Here is a 23,573-nt window from a genome sequence, read left to right on the forward strand (position 1 = left end):
CAGGGGGTGAGACTGGAGACATCCAACGGTGAGCATAGCATGATACTGTAGAGCGTAGCTGAAGTGCTTAGTCGACGAGTAATTCATTCCAGTGCTACAGTGCTAGTGGTGTTGATACAAAGCAGAGCAATGGCAACGATATACAAAGCAAACATTGCATTATGTCTACAACCGGCTATCGAAGTTGAAATTTCGTCAGAAAAGGACCCAAGGAATTTCGCAGAGTGATGAAGAATTGGCAGATGAAATATTAGCGTTTATGGAAGATGAGTCAGTGTAATGTGTAGTGTCGTATTCGCTCCACAGTGCGGACAATGATGACATACGTTCTTAACAAGTGACAGTGATATTGAAACAGGCGTCAAGGCATGTAGCTCATCATCCTTGACGGGCAGGGAGCCACAAACCCCGTCTCCAGTGAAACATAGAAAGGAGCGGATACCAAAGATAATCACGTACATGGAAGAGCATCCGCATCATAAGAAAGAAAAAATTGTGAACAGATTTCGAATAATCCGTAGCAATATCACCTGTAGTGCATAAGAAAAAGTATGGATATTCAAGGAAGAACGAAGCACTTTGTTACAAAAACAGGTGTTTGTGACTTTCAAGAATGTCCGATAGAATTTACAGGATGTGATGATAGTGACTTACTAAGTTATGCACCTCAGATTGTGCGCGACAAGGATTACAGTGATTTCGATGGACGTGATGGTTGGTTGCATAACTCCAAACAGTGGTATAGAATTGGAAGACACAACGAAATTTCAAACAAAGCGTCAACTCGACGATGCACAGAAAACTGCGGAATAGGCACGAAAATTTGTGGATGTGTCAAACGAACACATCCCATCGTTCAGTAAGGAACTTTTTTTCAACTCTAACCAATCTGGATTTGAAGAGAAAAGTAGTAGTACCAAAGAGTTGCGTCAAGACAACTAACATGAATGCCTTAACGCATTCATTTATAGTCCTGCCCACCTCTCGCAACTGGCCATGGCCCGTCTCCAGTCTGCGTGAGTACAGCGCTGGAGTCTCGTCTGGATGCAAATTGGCTGGAAAGTTATTTATCGTGCTGCGAGAAGTTGGAGGTGTTAAGCTCCCTAAGATTGTTTCTCGTGTACATGATCTTGCAAGGTCGGCATGGAATATTTACGTCACAGCAAGCAAGAGTGGGAAAACGGGCATAAGACAACTACAACTACGGTATGAGCACTGCTTTTGGCCAATAGCTTTTTAAAGTAACTTACTTTTGCTCGAATCCTGGTCCGCGTCTAAAAATAATACTTTTTAGAGCAAAGTATCCTTCCCGGGAAGTGTGTGACATTGCAGTTCATGCCACCCGGAACCAATGGACGAATTCAGCCTCTGTATGTTTGTTTTTTCCGTGCCTATAAAACATTAAGGCACTATGTGGGACTACGCCTTAAGGCAGGGGCGGGCAAACGTTGCACGCGGCTCGTGAGCGCACAGCGCTGCACGTGTGCTGCTCGCGTGCAATCGTCGAATGGGGCAGTGGCGACAGCCGGCAGGTTGCGGCAGTGTAGTACCAGGCTAAGCTGCGGACGTCGATACGTAGCGACCACTACGTAATGAACGTTGTATTTCAAGAACCGGAAAATGCAGAGTGACACAAGAAAACGGAGAAGCGGAGATTTGCTATCTTTTAAAAAGTAATGGGAGAATCATTTTTTCTTTGTGCAAAAACGTGAAAATTCGAAATGTTTAATATGTGGCAGTATTCTCGCTGGTCAGCGGAAGTTTAGTATTGAAGGCCATTATAACAAATTTCACAAGGACGAGTACAATTTATTGTCGGATTCTGAGCGGATGGGGAAATTGACTGAGCTTAAGAAGGGCGATCTGACGATACTAGATGAATCTGTCGTAATTGCTGTGGTCACGAGAGATCTGCGACCTCCTTTCGTCATGTCTCTCATCTAACTGATTTAACATTTTATGGAGCACTGTTTTCAATTTTTCAGGACGACAACAATAATAGTCCAGCGGTACGTGCAAGTTATAAGATTACGCTTAATATAGCGAGAGCTGGAAAACCATTTGCTGAATTAGTAAGTGTCAGTTAAGAGGAAACATCAGTGATGAAAATTTAAGTATCTGTTTGCGTTTGTCTGTATGTAGAAATTTTGTTCCACTCCACCTGTGATAATTAAATAAAACGTATCGTAGGTAATAGGCACTCTTTCAAACCATGATATCTTTCAAGCACTCCTACTAATCTTATTCCTTCATTCAATAAAGCAAGCTAGGAAACAAAACGCATTCCAGGGAAAGGAGCGGACAGAAGGTATGGTGGGGAGGGAAGATAAGTGGGTGGCCAGCTTGCCCCTGTGTGCACGCAGAACGACTGTTAACTGCACGCGTGCAAGTGTACCGCACACGTGCAGGATTCCTGCCCACCCCTGCCTTAAGGGATAGAAAGTTTCACATTAAGCTCCACGACAGACTGTCTCACATTTCGTTGCATGCCATCACTTTCCAACAGTTCTCATTACATCAATATCATTGTAATTGCATTCTTTAAGATTGGATACCTAGCTGAACGTCCTGCATGCCTTGTAACTCCCAAGGAATTCGCCTTAGAACTTGACGGTGGGAACCTTTCTGATCAGCTTTTCATTTCGTGTGATGGTGTAAGTTAATGGTTTGTTTTGAATGTTTCTTGGATGTCAACGATGTCCGTTTTGCGAAGTACATAGTATAGTACATGCATCCAATAGAAGGTTGATCCTTGCACCTTCCGGACATTCATTTTCTATTGCCCTCCTCATGCACCATTAGCAGCTGTCATAACTGTTAACATAATGCTGTTAAATGAGCCTTACTAAGGATTGAACTGTAGACGTCGCGCGCAAGGGGTTTCTTGTGTGTTGTTCTCCGCGCGCCTGGCAGGTCGGCCGCCAGCCTAGCGCCTGCTATTTAAGTGGCCGCGGCAGCGCGGCGCGCGACTCACTCTCGCTGCGGACTGCTCGAGACGCGGCCAGTTTTACCAGGAGCCACCGCCCACCAGCTGCCCGTCGCGGCACCATGAGGATCGCGCTGCTCGCCTGCCTGCTGGCGCCAGTCCTGGCCGCCTCCCGCAACAGGCCGGGACCCGTCTCCAGTCTGCGTGAGTACAACGCTGCCGTCTCGTCTCGTTAGAGTGCGCAGGGTGTCACATGCAGGGACCTCCCTCAATGTTTCTCTACGTCCTAAGCAAGTAGTCTTGCATTTGCTTGCCTAAAGTTTATGTTACAGTGCCGCGTGGAGCATTATGGGAAGATTGTGTTTAACGTATAACTGCATAGTGCCTGGTTCCCAAAATGAAAGCAGTGGTGCGTGTAAGACTCGCTGGCACAATTTCCATAAATTTGAGTAACTGGTTCTAAGGCAGCAAGTTGCAGGTTAGTTTGTGGTGTTCAAGTTCTGTACGGGCACTGTGTGGCCGTATCATTGTCTAGGTCTCATTTTTCATTAACGTCCTTAAACTTGCAGTTCAGAGTCCACCATACGAATGTAACAGTGCAGTGTGGAACCCCTTACTGACACTTTTTGGGCGCTATTCCTGTAATCAGTGAGGGTAACACCTCTACAGTCCAAATCATTGAAACTAGAGCCATTCCCGCTGCCAATGGCCTTCACATTTTCACTGTGTTATGAAATGATTCGGGGCACCACTTTCACCGTTGTTTGGTTATGCATTCACTTCCCCTCTATTTGTGTGAGGGCGTGTTGAAAAAACAGACCTGCGAATTTTTTATATGAAAACTCTTACAGGTTTTTAAATAAAACAAACGATATTAACATTCTACATGTTTATTCTACAAGTCTACATATTTATAACCATCTGCCGTTAATGTGCTCCGCATTGTAGCGTGTAACATGGCGGTTTGTAACATAACTCTGTCGATCCGTGAGAAACAGCGTGCTGTAAACGACTTTCGTATTCGAAGAGTTCGTCCACACATGGAGCGCCCTCTCCTTCCGCAAGACAATGCCAGACCACACACGAACGCTGCAACTATCCGATGCCTTGGGTTCACCGTCATCTATCATCTTCCATACAGTCCCCACTTGGCCCCATCCGATTTGCAATTCAAAAATTGTTCAAATGGCTCTGAGCACTATGGAACTTAACTGCTGAGGTCATCAGTCCCCTAGAACTTAGAACTACTTAAACCTAACTAACCTAAGGACATCACACACATCCATGCCCGAGGCAGGATTCGAACGTGCGACCGTAGCGGTCGCGCGGTTCCAGACTGTAGCGCCTAAAACCGCTCGGTCACTCCGACCGGCATTTGCAATTCTTTCCAGAACTTAAGTAACACCTTCGAGGACTTCACTTTGATTATGGTGGAACGATGAAAGCTGAGGTAAGGTTTTGGCTCTGTCAACAACATCAAACATTCTACAGTGACGGTATCAACAAACTGGCCTCTCGTTGGGAGAAATGTATTCGTCGCCATGGTAACTATGTTGAGAAAAAAATATGTAGACGTGAAGAACAAAGACGCAGAAGGTTAATAACGTTTGTTTTATTTTCAAAGCTTTAAGAGTTTTCACATTAAAAAATCGTGGGAATTAGTTCCCAGCACGCCCGCGTACCATTCATTAATAATCTGAGTTGCATGTAAGGTTATCAGATGATATAGAAAGAGTCTACATTCTTCGACTTTGGTCGACAGAATCCACTTCTGGTATCCATTTTCCAAAGTGCTCTCTCATGTGCAATGTTTAACGCAAGTTGTGATATCCCCTGTGAAATGAGACGCTTGCAGAACCCTAGTCGGATGAATTGTTGTGTGGTGGCCTTGTATGACCGTACTATGAGTTTGCTGTGTTACTTCAATGGTCAAGGCTCCACCCTGATGACCGCAAAGTGCCATCCTCTGTTGACATCACCATATTTTAATTCACTTACCCAGAAGCAAAATTTTCATTGATACCACAGACTGCCCAAGTGCATTTCATATGTGTCACTGTTTGGTCACGAAGAGATGTTTTATCATTTAGTGGAGTGGAACCAACCATTAAAATACCTCTTTAAAATGCTTTCCACACCCAAATAAGCAGTTTTACGCTGATATGTGGTATTCCTTGACTGGAGAGTCTTCATCTCCTGCAAAGTAAATAGTGAAAGTATGAATCTTAAATTACGTAAATAACCTTTGTATATCTGTTGGACATACCAGACGGACTGCTGTCTTCGACATTCGTGGTGTCTCTCTTCTAATTATGTTACATCATAAATCCATACGACACTGTTGAGGGATAATCAAGGACCCCTTCGCTATATGTAGTTCCTTGACCTTTTAGTTGTAAGATCAATGTGTTAAGTGGATACCCTGATGTCTTCTTCTACAGTATTGACTCGATACTTACGTCGAATGCACTGTCCACCACTAAAATTCTGACTGTCAGTCGAGCACCAATATGAGTTACTGTTTACGGACATCCTCCAAGAAAGCGGATAGTGTAGACGATAATTCAGTTATGTAAAGTACTATGATTCATGAGTACTGAAAGTTTCGAGAGTCTTCTACAAGTCTTCGATAATATTTTTCGTGAAGATCGTGGACAGATGGCAATTCCGCGGGCATTTTAGTTACGACAACTATGCCACGACCAAATTCGATATTTACTGCTACAGAGATCTGAGCAAGTTTCTCTCCTCCAGGGTTTGCATTACTTTATTCAATAGTTTCAATTCGCTCTGCCTTCCACTACCAGCCTTTTGCAGAAGGAACTAACTTTCACTTTACGCCAAACCCGATTAAGACTTTATAAATAGAGAACACGCAAACTACTATGACTGGAGGTTACTCATGTATAGTTTTCATTTGTTTTCTTCACCATCCTTGCACTACCTCGAGCACTATTTGTTGTGGTGGTAGGATTCATTGGAGCAGTCTTTTTTGTCCCAATATTTTCCTTGTCGACGCTCTATTAAGCTAAGAGTGCAAACTTCTCCATACCCTAGTGCTGTCGTGCATTATCCTTTTCACATACATTTAACTTAATATTCCCGAAATAAAACCAGGCTGCTCGACTTGGCAAACGCCCAAACGTCTCGTCCTGTAATGCACTCATTATACTGGTTCCATCTGACACCTTTCGCTTTCCATTGCTGTTTCTTAAAGTGGTGGCGTCTTCGTTTCTTGGGAATCAACTTGCGCTTCTCCATCAACATCTTTTTCGCCTTGGAAAATAAATATAGCAAACTATACTCTTTTTTTCTTGCCTTATACTACCTGACGAATGTTCAATAATGTTGTCAGAGACATTACATAAACGAATCACAGGAAAGGTATGGAGCTTTCCTCCAGATACATACTGCCGGAACACAACAAGAAGTAAGTATTGGAAATGAAGCGTTAATTTTCTTTCTGAGAAATCTGGCCTTTTCCCTCCTTCCCCTTGTTCAACCATAACAACGCATTACAAAAGACTAGCCACTTTTTCGCCTACTTAACACACATCGAAAACTAATCGAGCACTCACTGCCGCGAATACATAGAACATATTAAGACTGTGGCAGCGTATATTAAAACTTGTGGACTGGTAAAGTCAACAATTAGACCATACACGCCATTATTCGTGAGTGGTAATACGCTACACTTGGAGAGTAAAACTGCCAGCCGAAATAATAGTCCAATCATGTATTTACCATATTGTTTTTACCATCTTATTTTTTTTCATCTCCTTCTTTCTCCTTCGCGAGTTTTGTACTTTTCTACTTTTTAAGCATTCACTGACCTACTCTTAGTTCTATCAGTATTTCTGGTCTTTGGTTTTCGTCAGATGGCAATGTTTTGCTCTATAATATTTACCCATCACTTTTACAAGCTCAGTCCAGCACTGCCTACATCGCTTTCCGTTGAGTTCACTTAGCTGTGATAAGACACTTTCCTTTTCTCAACCGCTACAATCAGATGCTTGAAATACATATCACATTATGAACAATCAACATCATTTAAATATCACACGGCTGTCACTAAATCTTCGCCGTTACGACAAAATCTCGGCGATCTTGCTTAGAGGTAACGTAATACCTTAAAGCATACAATAAACTGTTCTTTCAGTGACGGATTAATGTATCGTAGCTCGCTTTTATATCTACAATTATAACTTATTTTTTTTAAATCTGCGCCTTTTTTGTCTGCGCTAAAATTTCGCAATACACAATTTTATATCTACTGTCTCAAACAGAGTACCATGACGATTTCATGACAGGGCATGATGACCTTTATTGCTTTACTTGCACAGACGTTTAATACAATAGAGTCTACCAGGTATTCTACGTAAATTTCAGAAATTGTAACGCCTGTTCTTGTTTGACATATATCTCGCAACGCTTGGCCACTCTTCGGCCGATTGGTGTCATGTTAGAAGATAAAAATTTGTATTTTTCAAAAAATCTAGTTAACTGAGTCACCTGTACCTAAATTAGAGTCAGTTATGTTTTTGCAAATGAATTACTTGTTTAACACCTTTCCCCCACCATTTTCCCCCATACCTGTATACCATAGTAAGCAGTTGCCTCATGTTCTAACGTACAGCCAAGACGTCCTTTGCAAGTTTCTTTATCCACAAGAACATTTAGGCACCGGAAGCCCAACGAGTAAACAGCTTTCCCTGCTTGGACAGAGTCCAGTGACCTCCACCTGAGGTTGGGGCAGGTCATTAACAGCATTGTTTATGAAGACGACCTTCTCCCTGGTAGAAACGCTCAGCTTGCCACGGTAAGAGATACAACTAATTTCCTCGTTTCTTGTTTCCAACGTACCAGTCAGACACCTGTCCAATGCAACACGTCACCGAGAAAATTCTTCCTTCAGTATTCCAGCATCTTCCATCCATAATAAAGCAGATTGAGCTGTCACACCAGTATGCTTACTTAATGTACAAGTCGACCCTGTACTTACCAAAACCCATTTCTGTTTCAGCCGACTGGGTTGAAGTATGTGGCAGAAACGACCCAGACCTTAACTTGTGCATCAAGGATAAACTAGTCAAGAACATACGCAAAGCAAAAGACGGTGAGTACTCATTAGAGGTTTTCACGTAATTGCTAGGCTTTATATTACGCTACATAACACCAAGAAATCCGTTAACACGCTGAAATGTCATTTCTTTTTGGTTTCCAAGGATTCTACACAACTTGATTACACATCGCAATACTTATTGAAAATTTCGCGTTACTTGCGCATTTTAGAAACTATGAAATAATGTGGAAATGTACTTTCACTTTTACATAAAATAAGTTCTACTTTTAGAAGATACTTTCCAGACTTACTGGATTTCTGGAACGCTTCTTCTAAAAAGTGGAATTTATTTGACGTAAAAGTGAGCTGATACTTATCTAGATACGGAATCCGTTAGCTAAGTTTCAACAACTACTACGATATGAATTTGCTGTTTCGTGTACTTACTTGAGAGTTTACTGTCGATAATCACTTCAATTGTGTAAGTACAATGTCGGCTACTCTTCTCATTTTAATGGTGCCATTGGCCTTGACGGCCGTTACATTACCGACCTCGAGGAGGGAAAAATATTTTCTCACGAGTTCCCTTTATGAGACTCAGTTTTCCACAAGTATCTCTAGCTACAGAATATGGAAATGACAGGCGAGTTCCACTGTGTCCCTTTGTAAATGCGGTATCTCTGGAAAGGGCTCGATCAAATACACTAGGTGAATTTGAGAGCTTGCGCTCACACGGCTACCAGGGACAAGGACACGCCGTGAGAAAAAAAATGGAAATTGATATGAGTAGGAGAATCCATAAGTTACGTTAGATCTTAGACAAAATATGATTTTTAAGCTTTATGCATAGTCAATGGCAAAGCGCAGAAAAATTCTTATAATTAACACTGCATCAATATGTGGAGCTATTTGATCGAAATTTTGTTGGGAAAACATGGCGGCATTTGATTAAAGCGAGTTGAAAAATATTGGAAATTCAGATCATAATAACCACAGTAGGTTTAAAGTTCATTTCTACTTAATCAATGTACAAACACTTAACAGTAGCTATAAGAGTTCCAGTGAAAGAAAAATATGAAAGGCAGAATCCTCTGCCGAGGAAGATAAATCTAATTGCTGTATCTTTTCGGTTTAGTTTGATTAAACGCCCATACTTCAAGAGGCATCGCTGCATATATTGGTGAGTATCTCAGAAAGCCGCTGTAACGTTGGTATGAACATTAGGAATCAAGCTAATAACTTTTTCACCTTGAGTCATATCCCTACGAATTCATCTGTTCTGCGCAGTCCGAAACGTGTGTCTCAAATGTGCCATTAAACAACTGATTACAGTATTGAAATCCAGTTTTCTTATCATATTAACGACAGTTTTACTGTTGTGTAGAACACAAAACAAAAGGAATAAAACTGGCACAATGTGCGGTTGATGTAGGTTGGTTTGCCTATCGTAAGGCGTAAGAATTTCTTTCTCCGAGCCAGATATTTTTTGCCTAGCCTGTATAAAAAATAAGGATCGCTCGCTTTTTAGGATGTTGTTGTTGTGATCTTCAGTCCAAAGACTGATCTGATACTGCTCTCCATGCTACACTATCCTGTGCAAGCCTCTTCATCTCCCAGTAACAACTGCAACATACATCCTTCTGAATCTGCTTACTGTATTCATCTCTTGGTTTCCTTTACGATTTTTAACCCCCCCCCCCCCCCCCAACCTTCTCTACAGTACTAAACTGGCGATTCTTTGAAGTTTCAGAATCTTTCCCATCAACCGACCCCTTTTTCTAATCAGATTGTGACACAAATTTCTTTTATCTCCAATTCTATTCAGTACTTCCTCATTAGTTACGTGACCTACCCATCTAATCTTCAGCATTCTTTTGTAGCACCACATTTCAAAAGCCTCTATTCTCTTCTAGTCGAAACTGATTATAATCCATGTTTCACTTCCATACATGACTACCCTCCAGTCACTTTCAGAAAAGACTAACTCTTAAATCTATACTCGATGTTAACAAATTTCTCTTCTTCGGAAATGCTTTTCTTGGCATTGCCAGTCTACATTTTATATACTCTCTACTTTGGCCATCATCAGCTATTTTGCTTTCCAAATAGTAAACTCATCTACTACTTTAAGTGTCTCATTTCCTAATCTAATTCCCTCAGCATCACACGATTTAATTCGACTACATTCCATTATCGTCTTTTTTTGTTGATGTCCATCTTATATCCTCCTTTCAAGACACTGTCCATTTCATTCAATTGTTCTTCGAAGTCCATTGCTGTCTCTGACAGAATTACAATGCCACCGGCATTTCATTTCTTCTCCATGGACACCAATTTCTGATCCAAATTTTCCTTTTGTTTCCTTTACTGCTTGATCAATATACAGATTGAATAAAATCACTCTCCTCACAAATACTGCTTCCCCTTCGTGCCCTTATTCTTATAACTATCATCTCGTTCTGTACAATTTGTAAACGGCCTTTCTCTCTCTGTGCTTTACCGCTGCCGCCTTTAGAATTTAAAACAGAGTTATCCAGTCAACATTGTCAAAAGCTTTCTCTAAGTCTACAAATGCTATAAACGTAGGTTTGCCTTTCCTTAACCTATCTTCTATGAGAAGTCATGGGGTCAGTATTGCCTCGCGTGTTCCTACATGTCTCCGGAATCCAAACTGATCTTCCCCGAGGTCGGCTTCTGCAAGTTTTTCCATTCTTCTGTAAATAATTCGTGTTAGTATTTTGGAACCTTGACTTTTTAAACCGATAGTTCGGCAAGTTTCACACCTGTCAGCGCCTGATTTCTTTGGAATTGGAATTATTATATTCTTCCTGAAGCCTGACGGTATTTCTTTTACCTGCTTCATAAATCTTCCTAACCAGATGGAAAAGTTTTGTCAATACTGGCTCTCCGAAGGCTATCAGTAGTTCTAACGGAATGTTGCATACGTCCGGAGCCTTGTTTCAACGTAGGTATTTCAGTGCTCTGTCAAATTCTTGACGCAGTGTCATATCTCTCATCTCATCTTCACTTACGTCCTCTTACGTTTCCATACTATTGCCTTCAAGAACATCTCCCTTGTATGGACCCTTTATATATTACTTCCAGCTTTCAGATTTCCATTCTCTGCTTAGGACTGGTTTTCCATCTGAGCCGTCGATATTTATACAGGTGGTTCTCTTTTCTCGAAAGGTCTCTTTAATTTTCCTGTAGGCGGCATCTGTCTTTCCTCTAGTAATATATACTTCTAAATCCTTAAGTTCGTTCTCTAGTCATTCCTGCTTAGCCATTTTGCAGTTTCTGTAGATATTTTTTAGACGTTTGTATTCCCTTTTGACTGCTTCATTTACTGTGGTTTTATATCTTTCCTGTCATCAATTAAATTTAATATCTCTTGTGTTGCCCAGGGATTCCTACTAGCCCTCGCCTTTTTTACCTACTTGATCCTCTGCTGCTTTCACTCTCAAAGCTACCCATTCTTCTTCTACAGTACCTCTTTCTTCTGTTCTTGTCACTCGTCTCTTAATCCTTTCTCTGAAATTCTCTACAACCGCCTGTTGTTTCAGGTTATCCAGGTCCCAGCTCCTTAAATTCCTCCTATTTTGCAGTTTCTTCAGTTTTAATCTACAGTTCATAACCAATAAATTCTGGTCAGATCCTACATGTGCCCTGGAAATGTCTTACAATTTAAAATCTAGTTGCTAAATCTCTGTCTTACCATTATCTAATCAATGTAAAATTTTCCGGTAAATCTTTCACGTATACACCCTTCTTTCATGATTCTTAAACCAAGTTTTAGCTATGATTAAATTATGCTCTGTGCAGAATTCTATCATGCGGCATCCTCTTTCATTCCTTTCTCCCTGTCCATATTCACCAACTATTTTCTCTTCTATTTCTTTTATTTTACTATCGAATTCTGATCCCCATGACTATTAAATCTTCCTCTCTCTTAACTATCTGAATAATTTCTTTTATCTCATGGTACATTTCTCCATTCTCTTAATAATCTGCGGAGCTACTGTGTTAGCTGTGCGCTTCGTGTCTATCTTCACTTCAATAGTGCGTTCAGTATGCTCTCCACAGTAACTTATCCATTTTCCTATTTTTTATTCATTATTAAACGTACTTTTGCGTTATCCCTATTTGATTTTGTATTTATGAGCCTGTATTCACCTGACCAGAAGACCTGTTCCTCCTGCCACCAAACTTCACTACCTCCCAATACATCTAGCTTAAAGCTATCCATTTCCCTTTTTAAATTTTCTAACCTGCCTGTCCGGTTAAGGGACCTGACATTCCACGCTCCGATCAGCTGGTTCAAATGGTTCAAAATGCTCTGAGCACTATGGGACTTAACTGCTGAGGTCATCAGTCCCCTAGAACTTGGAACTAATTAAACCTAACTAACCTAAGGACATCACACACATCCATGCCCGAGGCAGGATTCGAACCTGCGACCGTAGCGGTCGCGCGGTTCCAGACTGTAGCGCCTAGAACCGCTCGGCCACCCCGGCCGGCTTCCGATCAGTTCAACGCCAGTTTTGTTTCTCCTGATAAAATCTTCTTGAGTAGCTCCCACCCGGAGATCCGAATAGTGGACTATTTTACTTCCGGAGTTATTTTACCCAAAAGAATTCCATCTTCATTTAACCATACAGTGGAGCTATACGTCCTCGGGAAAAATTGTGGCTGTAATTGCCTTCGCTTTCAGCCGTTCGCCAGAACAACAAGGCCACTTTGGTTATGTTACAAGGCCAGATCAGTCAATCATCCAGACTGTACCCCTGCAACTACTGAAAAGGCTGCTGCCCCTCTTCAGGAACCACACGTTTTTCTGGGCTTTCAACAGATATCCCTACATTGTGGTTGCTCTATTGTCATACAGCTGTCTGATTCATGGCGGTTGGCGGGGGGGGGGGGGGGGGAATTTCAAGAAAGATTTAAAGATTTATAGACTCAACTCGTAGCTTGGCAGGTACCTTGTGTCTTTTGATTCATGAGACTGTAGCTTATTGCAGAGTCATACTAGGTGAACAGACTACACTGAAGAGCCAAGGCAGCTGGTACACCTGCCTAATATCGTGTAGGGCACCCGCGGGCACGCAGAAGTACCGCAACACGATGTGGCATGGACTCGACTAATGTCTGAAGTAGTGCTGGAGGGAATTGACCCTATGAATCCGGCAGGGCTGTCCATGAATCCGTAAGAGTACGAGGGGGTGGAGATTTCTTAACAACATTTTGCAAGGCATTCCATATATACTCAATAATGTGAAGAATACGACAGTAAATCGGCTTTGAGTGGAACCACACCGACATGTTCGTTAAGTGGTTCTGGGGAAACTGCAAAATATGACCCGACGGAAAATGGACGCTCCTTACAACCGAGACATTCGCCTACCTATGTAACCCCATTTCGTGCATTTTGCACTATGACATTAACATGTATTTCACTTTTGTTCCAAGTAACAGAGATCGGTCTGGAACCGCGCGACCGCTACGGTCGCAGGTTCGAATTCTGCCTCGGAATTCTGCCTCGGGTATGGATGTGTGTGATGACCTTAGGTTTAGGTAGTTCTAAGTTCTGATGACCTCAGATGTCAAGTCCCATACTACTCAGAGCCATTTGAACCATTTGAACAGAGATCGCTAAATGTGACAAAAATTAACATCGCCGCGGATGATAGCGGAAACTCTTCCAGAAGTCCGCCATCTCATTCAACATCAATCAAACAAAATCGACACGTTCAAATATGCCTACCAATTTGTGTTGCGTTACGGAGATGTCGTTTCATTAATACTGGATGTATTAGAGAGACACGTATGATCTCAAAAAAGTATAACTGACATTCTACCGTCCTCTGAAGGGAGGCATTCAGACGTGATTTAAAATATAGACGCGAAGTCCAGTAGACTGGAGTGTTCTGTCTTTGTGCAGGATGGGCTGGACTGAACTTCGTTTCCCAGTGGCGACGCCACTTGTAAGGCTGTGGGTGAGTGGGTCAGGCAGGCCGCTGGCAGAGGCGGGGCAGAGAAAACAGGCAGGCTGTCTGGAGCAACAGGCTGAGGCAAAGACAGAATGAGAGAGAGACAGAGAGAGAGAGAGAGAGAGAGAGAGAGAGAGAGAGAGAGAGACGGACAGAGTGGAGGAGGCGGAGCGGAAGAAACCGTTACACCGCAAACCGCAGGCGCCCGCCACACAATGCCTCGCGTCGCCCATTAAGCACTCACTTTCTTTCGTTGAGGTTGCCGCCAGAGGTAGCCGAGGCAGCAGACAGTGCAAAAATACGTGTCGCAACCACCAGGTCACTCGTGTTACTTATATTTCGTATCAGAGCTCTGTAATGCGATATAACAACACAGCGAGTAACTGCTGCTACGAAACCGTTAGAACCGCGTAAGCTGTTCTCATTTGTTGGAAACGCATAATTACATACTGCAGTTTAAAAAAATTAAAGTTAATGATACAAGCTCATGTCAGATATTCAAGAATGAGTAACATGCAGGAAATTCACGAAATTTATGTACAAATATTTCGAGCTGTATCTCTGGGTTTTGGCGTCACTGATCGGGAAAATGTTCAAGGATACTTCCATTACCAGTTTTTTTTATGTTATTCCATGACGTATAATTAGGCCTCATTCCTTTCGCGGGTTTTACGCGGGAAAAAGAGTTTCATTATCATTACAACAGATGTAGCCAATAGCCTTGCCTCGCTGAACACAGCATTTGTCGCCAGATCACCGAAGTTAAGGGGGAACGTTCATAAAAAAACAAAACTATTTAAAAATGCACCAACTCCACGATTTTGAAGATACGGGAATGAAATTTTGTACCGTGCTTTGCATGAAGTTAACAAATTTACCATTAAGTTCCTCGACTTATATATATTAAACATTTGAATGTAATTTAAAAGTTTTATTTTCAACAGATAATGTATGTACCTTTTTCCCAGAAACTATTCGAGAGATTTCTACAAACTTTTCTCTGTTTAATCTCTTTGCATGTAGTAAGCTTCTCTCAAGAGGTTCTTTGAACATATCGAATAGGAGAATTTCAAAAATTTACTCTTGAGACAGCATTTATTTTGTTTATAGAAATAAATGTGCAAAATTTCTAGTTCTAACCTCGGTTCAAATGGTGCAAATGGCTCTGAGCACTATGGGACTTAATTGCTGAGGTCATCAGTCCCCTAGAACTTAGAACTAATTAAACCTTAAACCTAACTAACCTAAGGACATCACACTCATCCATGCCCGAGGCAGGATTCGAACCTGCGACCGTAGCGGTCGCGCGGTTCCAGACTGTAGCGACTAGAACCTCTCGGCCACCAAGGCCGGCCTAGTTCTAGCCTTCATAGGTTCTGAGAGAAAGGTACATAAACTTCAAATTAAGTTGAAGTTCAACCTAACGATTTTTCATATGTGACCTCTTCAGAAGGCCCCATATTTGTACTCAGGGTCCTCTTGCCCTTCAAGGCTTTTCTTCTGGTTTCTTGTGTTCTGGCTTCTTTCCTTGACCCGGTCTTCAACTGACGCGCCGTAAATTTATTTTTCTCAAGATGTCTTGGGTGAAATTTCCTGGCTTAAAGCCCATTCTCTCTAATACCTCTATCCTCCCGAGATTCCCATCATTAAATACAAGAACTACATCATAAGTTCCAATTCTGATAACTGTAGCAGATGAAAATCTGGTTCTAGGGCATCGTTTCCATAGGCGTGAATTTAGAGACTCATTTGTTTCTAAGATACGGAACAGAATCACAGATGATGCATAAAAACAAAGAGTACAATGTATCTCGTGCACGTTTGCTCGGAAGTAATGCAGGGAATCGTTGTTCACCTAGCTAGTATTGAAATATTGCTTTAAAAAGTTTCAGTGGAAGGTCGCGTTACATATTTAACTATTTTTCAGGACTTCGGATGCGATTTCATCATTGAAACTTTGGAAACTTATTTTCCATGAGTTCTATTAATAAATAAAAAATAAATAGAAAATTTGAATTTTTTTAGCGATTTCGTTGTCCCATTAAGCAACATTGGGCATGGTCAACACTTCGATGGGTAACTGGCTGGGTACGACACATGCTGTTGGCTGCTTTCCCTGCCTTTACGGCAAAGGGGAGGAGCTGTGACGGTGTAATCCCCTGATCGTCAGTCTTTGTGCCAATGTATGGGATTAAATTTTAAACCTCTTTGCATGGTGTCACACAGTAATGCTGCTGACGATATCATTCGTCCTTCGGATGGGGACGTTAAGGTCGGCGGCCCCTTTGGTACTTTTCGAGAGAAGTAGGCTTGTGTCGGCACCGGGTTCAACGCTCCGTCTTCTGTCTTCATCATCCAGCACGAACATTACACAATAATACACACACATACACACACACACACACACACACACACACACACACACACACACACACACACACATCACATTCACCTACACTTACCGTATACACACGACTCTCACACTTTGTGAAGGAGAAGTGCCAGTGTGCACGAAGGATAGGAAAACCTTCCCAGTTCGGTGTCTGAACCTGTTCCTTGGCGCCTTCCAGTTAGCCTTGTCACACGACTGTACTTTATTACGATGGAAGTTCTCAACAGCAAAAGCTCGTTTCCTCTTAGAAGGTCGACTCTCAGAAATTCAACAGGAAGTCTTTCCTTCTGCTACCGACTTATATAGTTTAATGGGCATTTCTGTGGCGTTCTTGCGTGGTTCAGTCAGCATGGGACGAATCGTGTTGCTCGCATCGCAGCCAGCTCTTCCGTTAATACAGTACTGGCCATTAAAATTGACACAACAAAAAGAAATGCAGCTGATAAACGGGTATTCATTGTACAATTATATTATACTAGAAATGACATGTGGTTACATTTTCACGCAATTTGGGTGTATAGATCCTGAGAAATCAGTACCCAGAGCAACCACCTCTGGCCGTAAAAACGGCCTTGGTACGCCTGGGCATTGAGTCAAACAGAGCTTGGATGGCGTGTACATGTACAGCTGCCCATGCTCCTTCAACATGATACAACAGTTCATCAAGAGTATTGACTGGCGTATTCTGACGAGCCAGTTGCTAGGCCACCATAGACCAAACGTTTTTAATTGTTGAGAGATCTGGAGAATGTGCTGGCCAGGGCAGCAGTCGAACGTTTTCTGTATCCAGAAAGGCCCGTACAGGACCTGCAACATCCGGTCGTACATTATCCTGCTGAAATGTAGGGTTTCGCAGTGATCGAATGAAGGGTAGAGCCACGGGTCGTAACACATCTGAAACGTAACGTCCACTGTTCAGAGTGCCGTCAATGCGAACAAGAGGTGACCGAGACGTGTAACCAATGGTACCCCATACCATCACGCCGGGTGATATGCCAGTTTGGCGCTCACGAATACACGCTTCCAACGTGCGTTCACCGCGATGTCGCCAAACACGGATGCGCCCATCATGATGCTGTTGACAGAACCCGGATTTATTGAAAGAAATGACGTTTTGCCATTTGTGCACCCAGGTTCGTCGTTGAGTACACCATCGCAGGCGCTCCTGTCTGTGATGCAGCGTCAAGGGTAACAGCAGCCATGGTCTACGAGCTGACAGTCCATGTTACTGCAAACGTCGTCGAATTGTTCGTACAGATGGTTGTTGTGTTGCAAACGTCCCCATCTGTTGACTCAGGGATCGAGACGTGGCTGCACGATTCGTTCCACCCATGCGGATAAGATGCCTGTCATCTCGACTGCTAGTGATACTAGGCCGTTGGGATCCAGCACGGCGTTCCGTATTACCCTCCTGAACCCACCGGTTCCATATTCTGCAAACAGTCAGTGGATCTCGACCAACGCGAGCAGCAATGTCGCGATACGATAAACCGCAACCGCGATAGGCTACAATCCGACTTTTATCAAAGTCGGAAACTTGATAGTACGCATTTCTCCTCATTACACGAGGCATAACAACAACGTTTCACCAGGCAACGCCGGTCAACTGCTGTTTGTGTATGAGAAATCGGTTGGAAACTTTCTCTATGTCAACACGTTGTAGGTGTCACCACCTGCGCCAATCTTGTGTGAATGCTCCGAAAAGCTAATCATTTGCATATCACAGTATCTTCTTCCTGTCGGTCAAATTCCGCGTCTGTAGCACGTCATCGTCGTGGTGTAGCAATTTTAATGGCCAGTTGTTACGATTTCGCGAGCGTCCCACAGTGTTTATCAATACAGGGAAGAAGGACTGATCAGAGCCTCGTGGACCGCCTCATTCGTGCACCCAATTCTTTATCATTGTTGTAATATCTCTTACTATGGTATCTGCATTCCATAGCTATCTTTACGTGGTCTCTCCACCATCAATAGACCCATGTGTATGGGTAACCTTAATTGTTTGAAGGCTGAGATTGACTGCAGTAATTGTTCGCCATTAATGAAATCGGGTGAATTCTCCTATTTATGATTATTACGTCTGGTTACGTCGGCGGTCACCTTCCACTTTCACCACTATGTGTTGATCAGCTGCAGATTATCCTACGCTCTAACAGCACTTTTCTATTTATGCGATATTTCCCGTTTTCAACGGGCCGTCAAGGAATAGCCTCATAAAGCTACCTTCATGTGTTTGTATAAAAGTGTTCACTAAAATTTTAAATTGAGTGATGTTATTGTTGTTGTTCTTGTGGTCTTCTGTCCTGAGACTGGTTTTATGCAGCTCTCCATGCTACTCTATCCTGTGCAAGCTTCTTCATCTCCCAGTACCTACTTCAGCCTACATCCTTCTGAATCAGCTTAGTGTATTCATCTCTTGGTCTCCCTCTACGATTTTTACCCTCCACGCTGCCCTCCAATACTAAATTGGTGATCCCTCGATGTCTCGGAACATGTCCTACCAACCGATCACTTCTTCTAGCCAAGTTGTGCCACAAGCTCCTCTTCTCCTCAATTCTCTTCAATACCTCCTCATTAGTTATGTGATCAACCCATCTAATCTTCAGCATTCTTCTGTAGAACCACATTTCGAAAGCTTCTATTCTCTTCTTGTCTAAGCTATTTATCGTCCACGTTTCACTTCCATACTTGGCTACACTCCATACAAATACTTTCAGAAACGTCTTCCTGACACTTAAATCAATACTCGATGTTAACAAATTTCTCTTCTTAAGAAACGCTTTCCTTGCCATTGCCAGTCTACATTTTATATCCTCTCTACTTCGACGATCATCAGTTAATTTTGCTCCCCAAATAGCAAAATTCCTTTACTACTTTAAGTGTCTCATTTCCTAATCTAATACCCTCAGCATCACCCGACTTAATTCGACTACATTCCATTATCCTCGTTTTGCTTTTGTTGATGTTCATCTTATGCCCTCGTTTCAAGATACTGTCCATTCCGTTCAACTGATCTTCCAAGTCCTTTGCTGTCTCTGACAGAATTACAATGTCATCGGCGAACCTCAAAGTTTTTATTTCTTCTCCATGGATTTTAATACCTATTCCGAACTTTTCTTTTGTTTCCTTTATTGCTTGCTCAATATACAGATTGAGTAACATCTGGGAGAGGCTACAACCCTGTCTCACTCCCTTCCCAACCACTGCTTCCCTTTCATGTCCCTCGACTCTTATAACTGCAATCTGCTTTCTGTACAAATTGTAAATAGCCTTTCGCTCTCTGTATTTTACCCTTGCCACCTTCAGAATTTGAAAGAGAGTATTCCAATCAACATTGTCAAAAGCTTTCTCTAAGTCTACAAATGCTAGAAACGTAGGTTTGCCTTTCCTTAATCTTTCTTCTAAGATAAGTCGTAGGGTCAGTATTGCCTCACGTGTTCCAACATTTCTACGAAATCCAAACTGATCTTCCCCGAGGTCGGCTTCTATCAGTTTTTCCATTCGTCTGTAAGGAATTTGCGTTAATATTTTGCAGCTGTGACTTATTATACTGATAGTTCGGTAATTTTCACATCTGTCAACATCTGCTTTCTTTGGGATTGGGATTATTATATTCTTCTTGAAGTCTGAGCGTATTCTGCCTGTCTCATACATCTTTCTCACCAGATGGTAGAGTTTTGTCAGGACTGGCTCTCCCAAGGCCGTCAGTAGTTCCAATGGAATGTTGTCTATTCCGGGGGCCTTGTTTCGACTCAGGTCTTTCAGTGCTCTGTCAAACTCTTCACGCAATATCATATCTCCCATTTCATCTTTATCTACATCTTCGTCCATTTCCATAATATTGTCCTCAAGTACATCGCCCTTGTATAGGTCCTCTATATACTCCTTCCACCTTTCTGCTTTCCCTTCTTTGCTTAGAACTGGGTTTCCATCTGAGCTCTTGATATTCATGCAAGTGGTTCTCTTTTCTCCAAAGGTCTCTTTAATTTTCCTGTAGCCAGTATCTATCTTACCCCTAGTGAGATAAGCCTCTACATCCTTACATTTGTTCTCTAGCCATCCCTGCTTAACCATTTTGCACTTCCTGTCGATATCATTTTTGAGACGTTTGTATTCCTTTTTGCCTGCTTCATTTACTGCATTTTTATATTTTCTCCTTTCATCAATTAAATTCAATATTTCTTCTGTTACCCAAGGATTTCTATTAGCCCTCGTCTTTTTACCTACTTGATCGTCTGCTGCCTTCACTACTTCATCCCTCAGAGCTACCCATTGTTCTTCTACTGTATTTTTTTCCACCATTCCTGTCAATTGTTCCCTTATGCTCTCCCTGAAACTCTGTACAATCTCTGGTTCTTTCAGTTTATCCAGGTCCCATCTCCTAAAATTCCCACCTTTTTGCAGTTTCTTCAGTTTTAATCTACAGTTCATAACCAATAGATTGTGGTCAGAGTCTACGTCTGCCCCTGGAAATGTCTTACAATTTAAAGCCTGGTTCCTAAATCTTTGTCTTACCATTATATAATCTATCTGATACCTTTTAGTATCTCTAGGGTTCTTCCATGTATACAACCTTCTTTTGTGATTCTTAAACCAAGTATTAGCTATGATTAAGCTATGCTCTGCGCAAAATACTACCAGGCGGCTTCCTCTTTCATTTCTTAGCCCCAATCCATATTCACCTACTATGTTTCCTTCTCTCCATTTTCCTACTGTCGAATTCCAGTCACCCATGACTATTAAATTTTCGTCTCCCTTCATTACTTGAGTAATTTCTTTTATCTCATCATACATTCCATCAATTTCTTCGTCATCTGCATAGCTAGTTGGCATATAAACTTGTACTACCGGATAGGTGTGGACTTCGTGTCTATCTTGGCCACAATAATGCGTTCACTATGCTGTTTGTAGTAGCTTACCAGTACACCTATTTTTTTATTCATTATTAAACCCACTCCTGCATTACCCCTATTTGATTTTGTATTTATAACCCTGTATTCACCTGACCAGAAGTGTTGTTCCTCCTGCCACCGAACTTCACTAATTCCCACTATATCTAACTTTAACCTATCCATTTCGCTTTTTAAATTTTCTAACCTACCTGCCCGATTAAGGGATCTGACATTCCACGCTCCGATCCGCAGAACGCCAGTTTTCTTTCTCCTGATAACAACGTACTCTTGAGGTGTCCCCGCCCGGAGATCCGAATGGAGGACTATTTTACCTCCGGAATATTTTACCCAAGAGGACGCCATCATCATTTAATCATACAGTAAAGCTGCATGCCCTCGGGAAAAATTACGGCTGTAGTTTCCCCTTGCTTTCAGCCGTTCGCAGTACCAGAACAGCAAGGCCATTTTGGTTAATGTTACAAGGCCAGATCAGTCAGTCATCCAGACTGTTGCCCCTGCAACTACTGAAAAGGCTGCTGCCCCTCTTCAGGAACCACACGTTTGTCTGGCCTCTCAACAGATACCCCTCCGTTGTGGTTGCACCTACGGTACGGCTATCTGTATCGTTGAGGCACGCAAGCCTCCCCACCAACGTCAAGGTCCATGGTTCATGGGGGGGGGGGGGTACGTTATTGTTATGTACGAGTTTTACTGAAGAGTAATGTGCACGTGTATTTTTACACTTGTAGCTTGCTGTGCAAAGAGCTTAGCATCTGGGCTATGAAACATTTGTTGATGTCAGGATTGCCTTGCAATGTCTCTTGAAAAGAAACTTCGAACTCAGCGGAGACTACCAAGTTCACGTCTAGGTAATCTCAGAATCATTCTCCACTTGAAACACGAAAACATGTTCTAATAGTCTCACAGGAAACAGATCTTTCAGCACCCGTTTCTTCTTAGTTTCTGCTTCTTAAAAACCACACGTGAAATGCAAATCAGCGTCCTCAACCAAAGAACACCAATTCTTTTAATTCTCATTAAAGACACAGTCTTATATGCAAACGCGCCATACACACTATTTAAACAATCAGAACCTATCTTTCTTAGGAGGAAGGAAGAAAATCGTCCGTGTTCTCTTGAAAGGAACCATCCTGGCATTTTTGTATTTCTAGCTTGCTGGGTTAATAACAGAACAGCAATTTGTGTTAATCATTTCGATGTAGAAAACAGCCCAAGTTTTGAAATTCAGTTATTTTTATTTAACTGGGGGCCGTTTATGGGTATCGAAACCCATTCTCATATCATCCAGACAGAAAAAATGGCGTTTCCATTACAGCACGAAAGCGATGTTAAAATTGTGCATACTTGTATGTAAGTCAAAATTTTTAGTGAGCATTGGCAGGACAAACATAGAACTGACGCCCGAAACTGGTCATCATTTAAATAAAAAGAACTGAGTTTCTCAAGTTTGGCTGTTTTCTACATCAAATCCCGGTATTTGCCTTATGTGAGTTAGGGGAAACCGCAGTAAGCATAAATCAGGAGGCCGGATAGGCGACTCCATCCTGCAGATCGCGAGTCCTGTGCCTCGCCAGACACTTGCGCCGCGTCGCTCGCTCTTAGCTAAGGTCAGCACTTCCACCATGAATCTGATTTGAGACCTCAGCGTGCTCACATGCGCTGTAGTCGGGGCAGTAAAAGCAACCTGTTCTACAGAAGGGCTATCTGCACATTCTTCAGTAGTAGGATAATGACAATTCTTAAAGAGTTGCGTCGTATTAGTATACCTCTGAAAGACGTTTATCAACCCTAAACTGTTCTAAAGACCAATGACAATCAGTTTAGAGAAAAATTAAAATAATAAACATTCTTTCTTTTACTCTTTGCATCTTCATTATTTAGGGCGTTAGTACTGTAAACGAAGTTCATAAATTTCGTATCATTCATTACTAATAACAATCAAATTACGTCTGACAGGCTCTGAATTCTATACATTTAATTAATTGCTCTCAGCATAGTCAGTTATTATAAAAAGCAACTAATGTCTCACAGTCTTTAATATCAGAGTGAGGAGTGGCAAAAAACGAAAGCGGGCTCCATGTTATAATAGACTAGAATAGAATAAGTTATTGCTTGGTGTATCAAAATAACAGTAAAATGTAAAGCAAATGTTTCTTCAACAAGGTGTATAGGAAATCAAGAATTACTGACGCTCTAATACTCATTTGCGGAGTGCGACTAACAACTAGTTCTACTATAGTGTAGGCTTGTTCGGAAGTGAAACGTCGTTGATAAAGAGTTTAGGCAAGCAGGA

At 42.0% G+C, this 23,573-nt stretch overlaps 1 protein-coding gene across 1 annotated transcript in view; it reads left to right on the plus strand.

Annotated features, from left to right (window-relative positions):
• The first annotated feature begins 2,973 nt into the window (after positions 1 to 2,973).
• LOC126161989 (protein takeout-like) overlaps positions 2,974 to 23,573 on the plus strand; it is an 82,103-nt gene continuing 61,503 nt past the window's right edge. The window contains exons 1-2 of the mRNA XM_049918190.1: positions 2,974 to 3,130; positions 7,950 to 8,042. Coding sequence (XP_049774147.1) covers positions 3,049 to 3,130; positions 7,950 to 8,042 — 175 coding nt within the window. The 5' untranslated portion in view covers positions 2,974 to 3,048. The remainder of the gene's footprint in view (positions 3,131 to 7,949; positions 8,043 to 23,573) is intronic.

This window comes from Schistocerca cancellata, chromosome 2 (assembly GCF_023864275.1).
Source record: "Schistocerca cancellata isolate TAMUIC-IGC-003103 chromosome 2, iqSchCanc2.1, whole genome shotgun sequence".
In the NCBI taxonomy this organism is placed as follows: domain Eukaryota; kingdom Metazoa; phylum Arthropoda; class Insecta; order Orthoptera; family Acrididae; genus Schistocerca; species Schistocerca cancellata.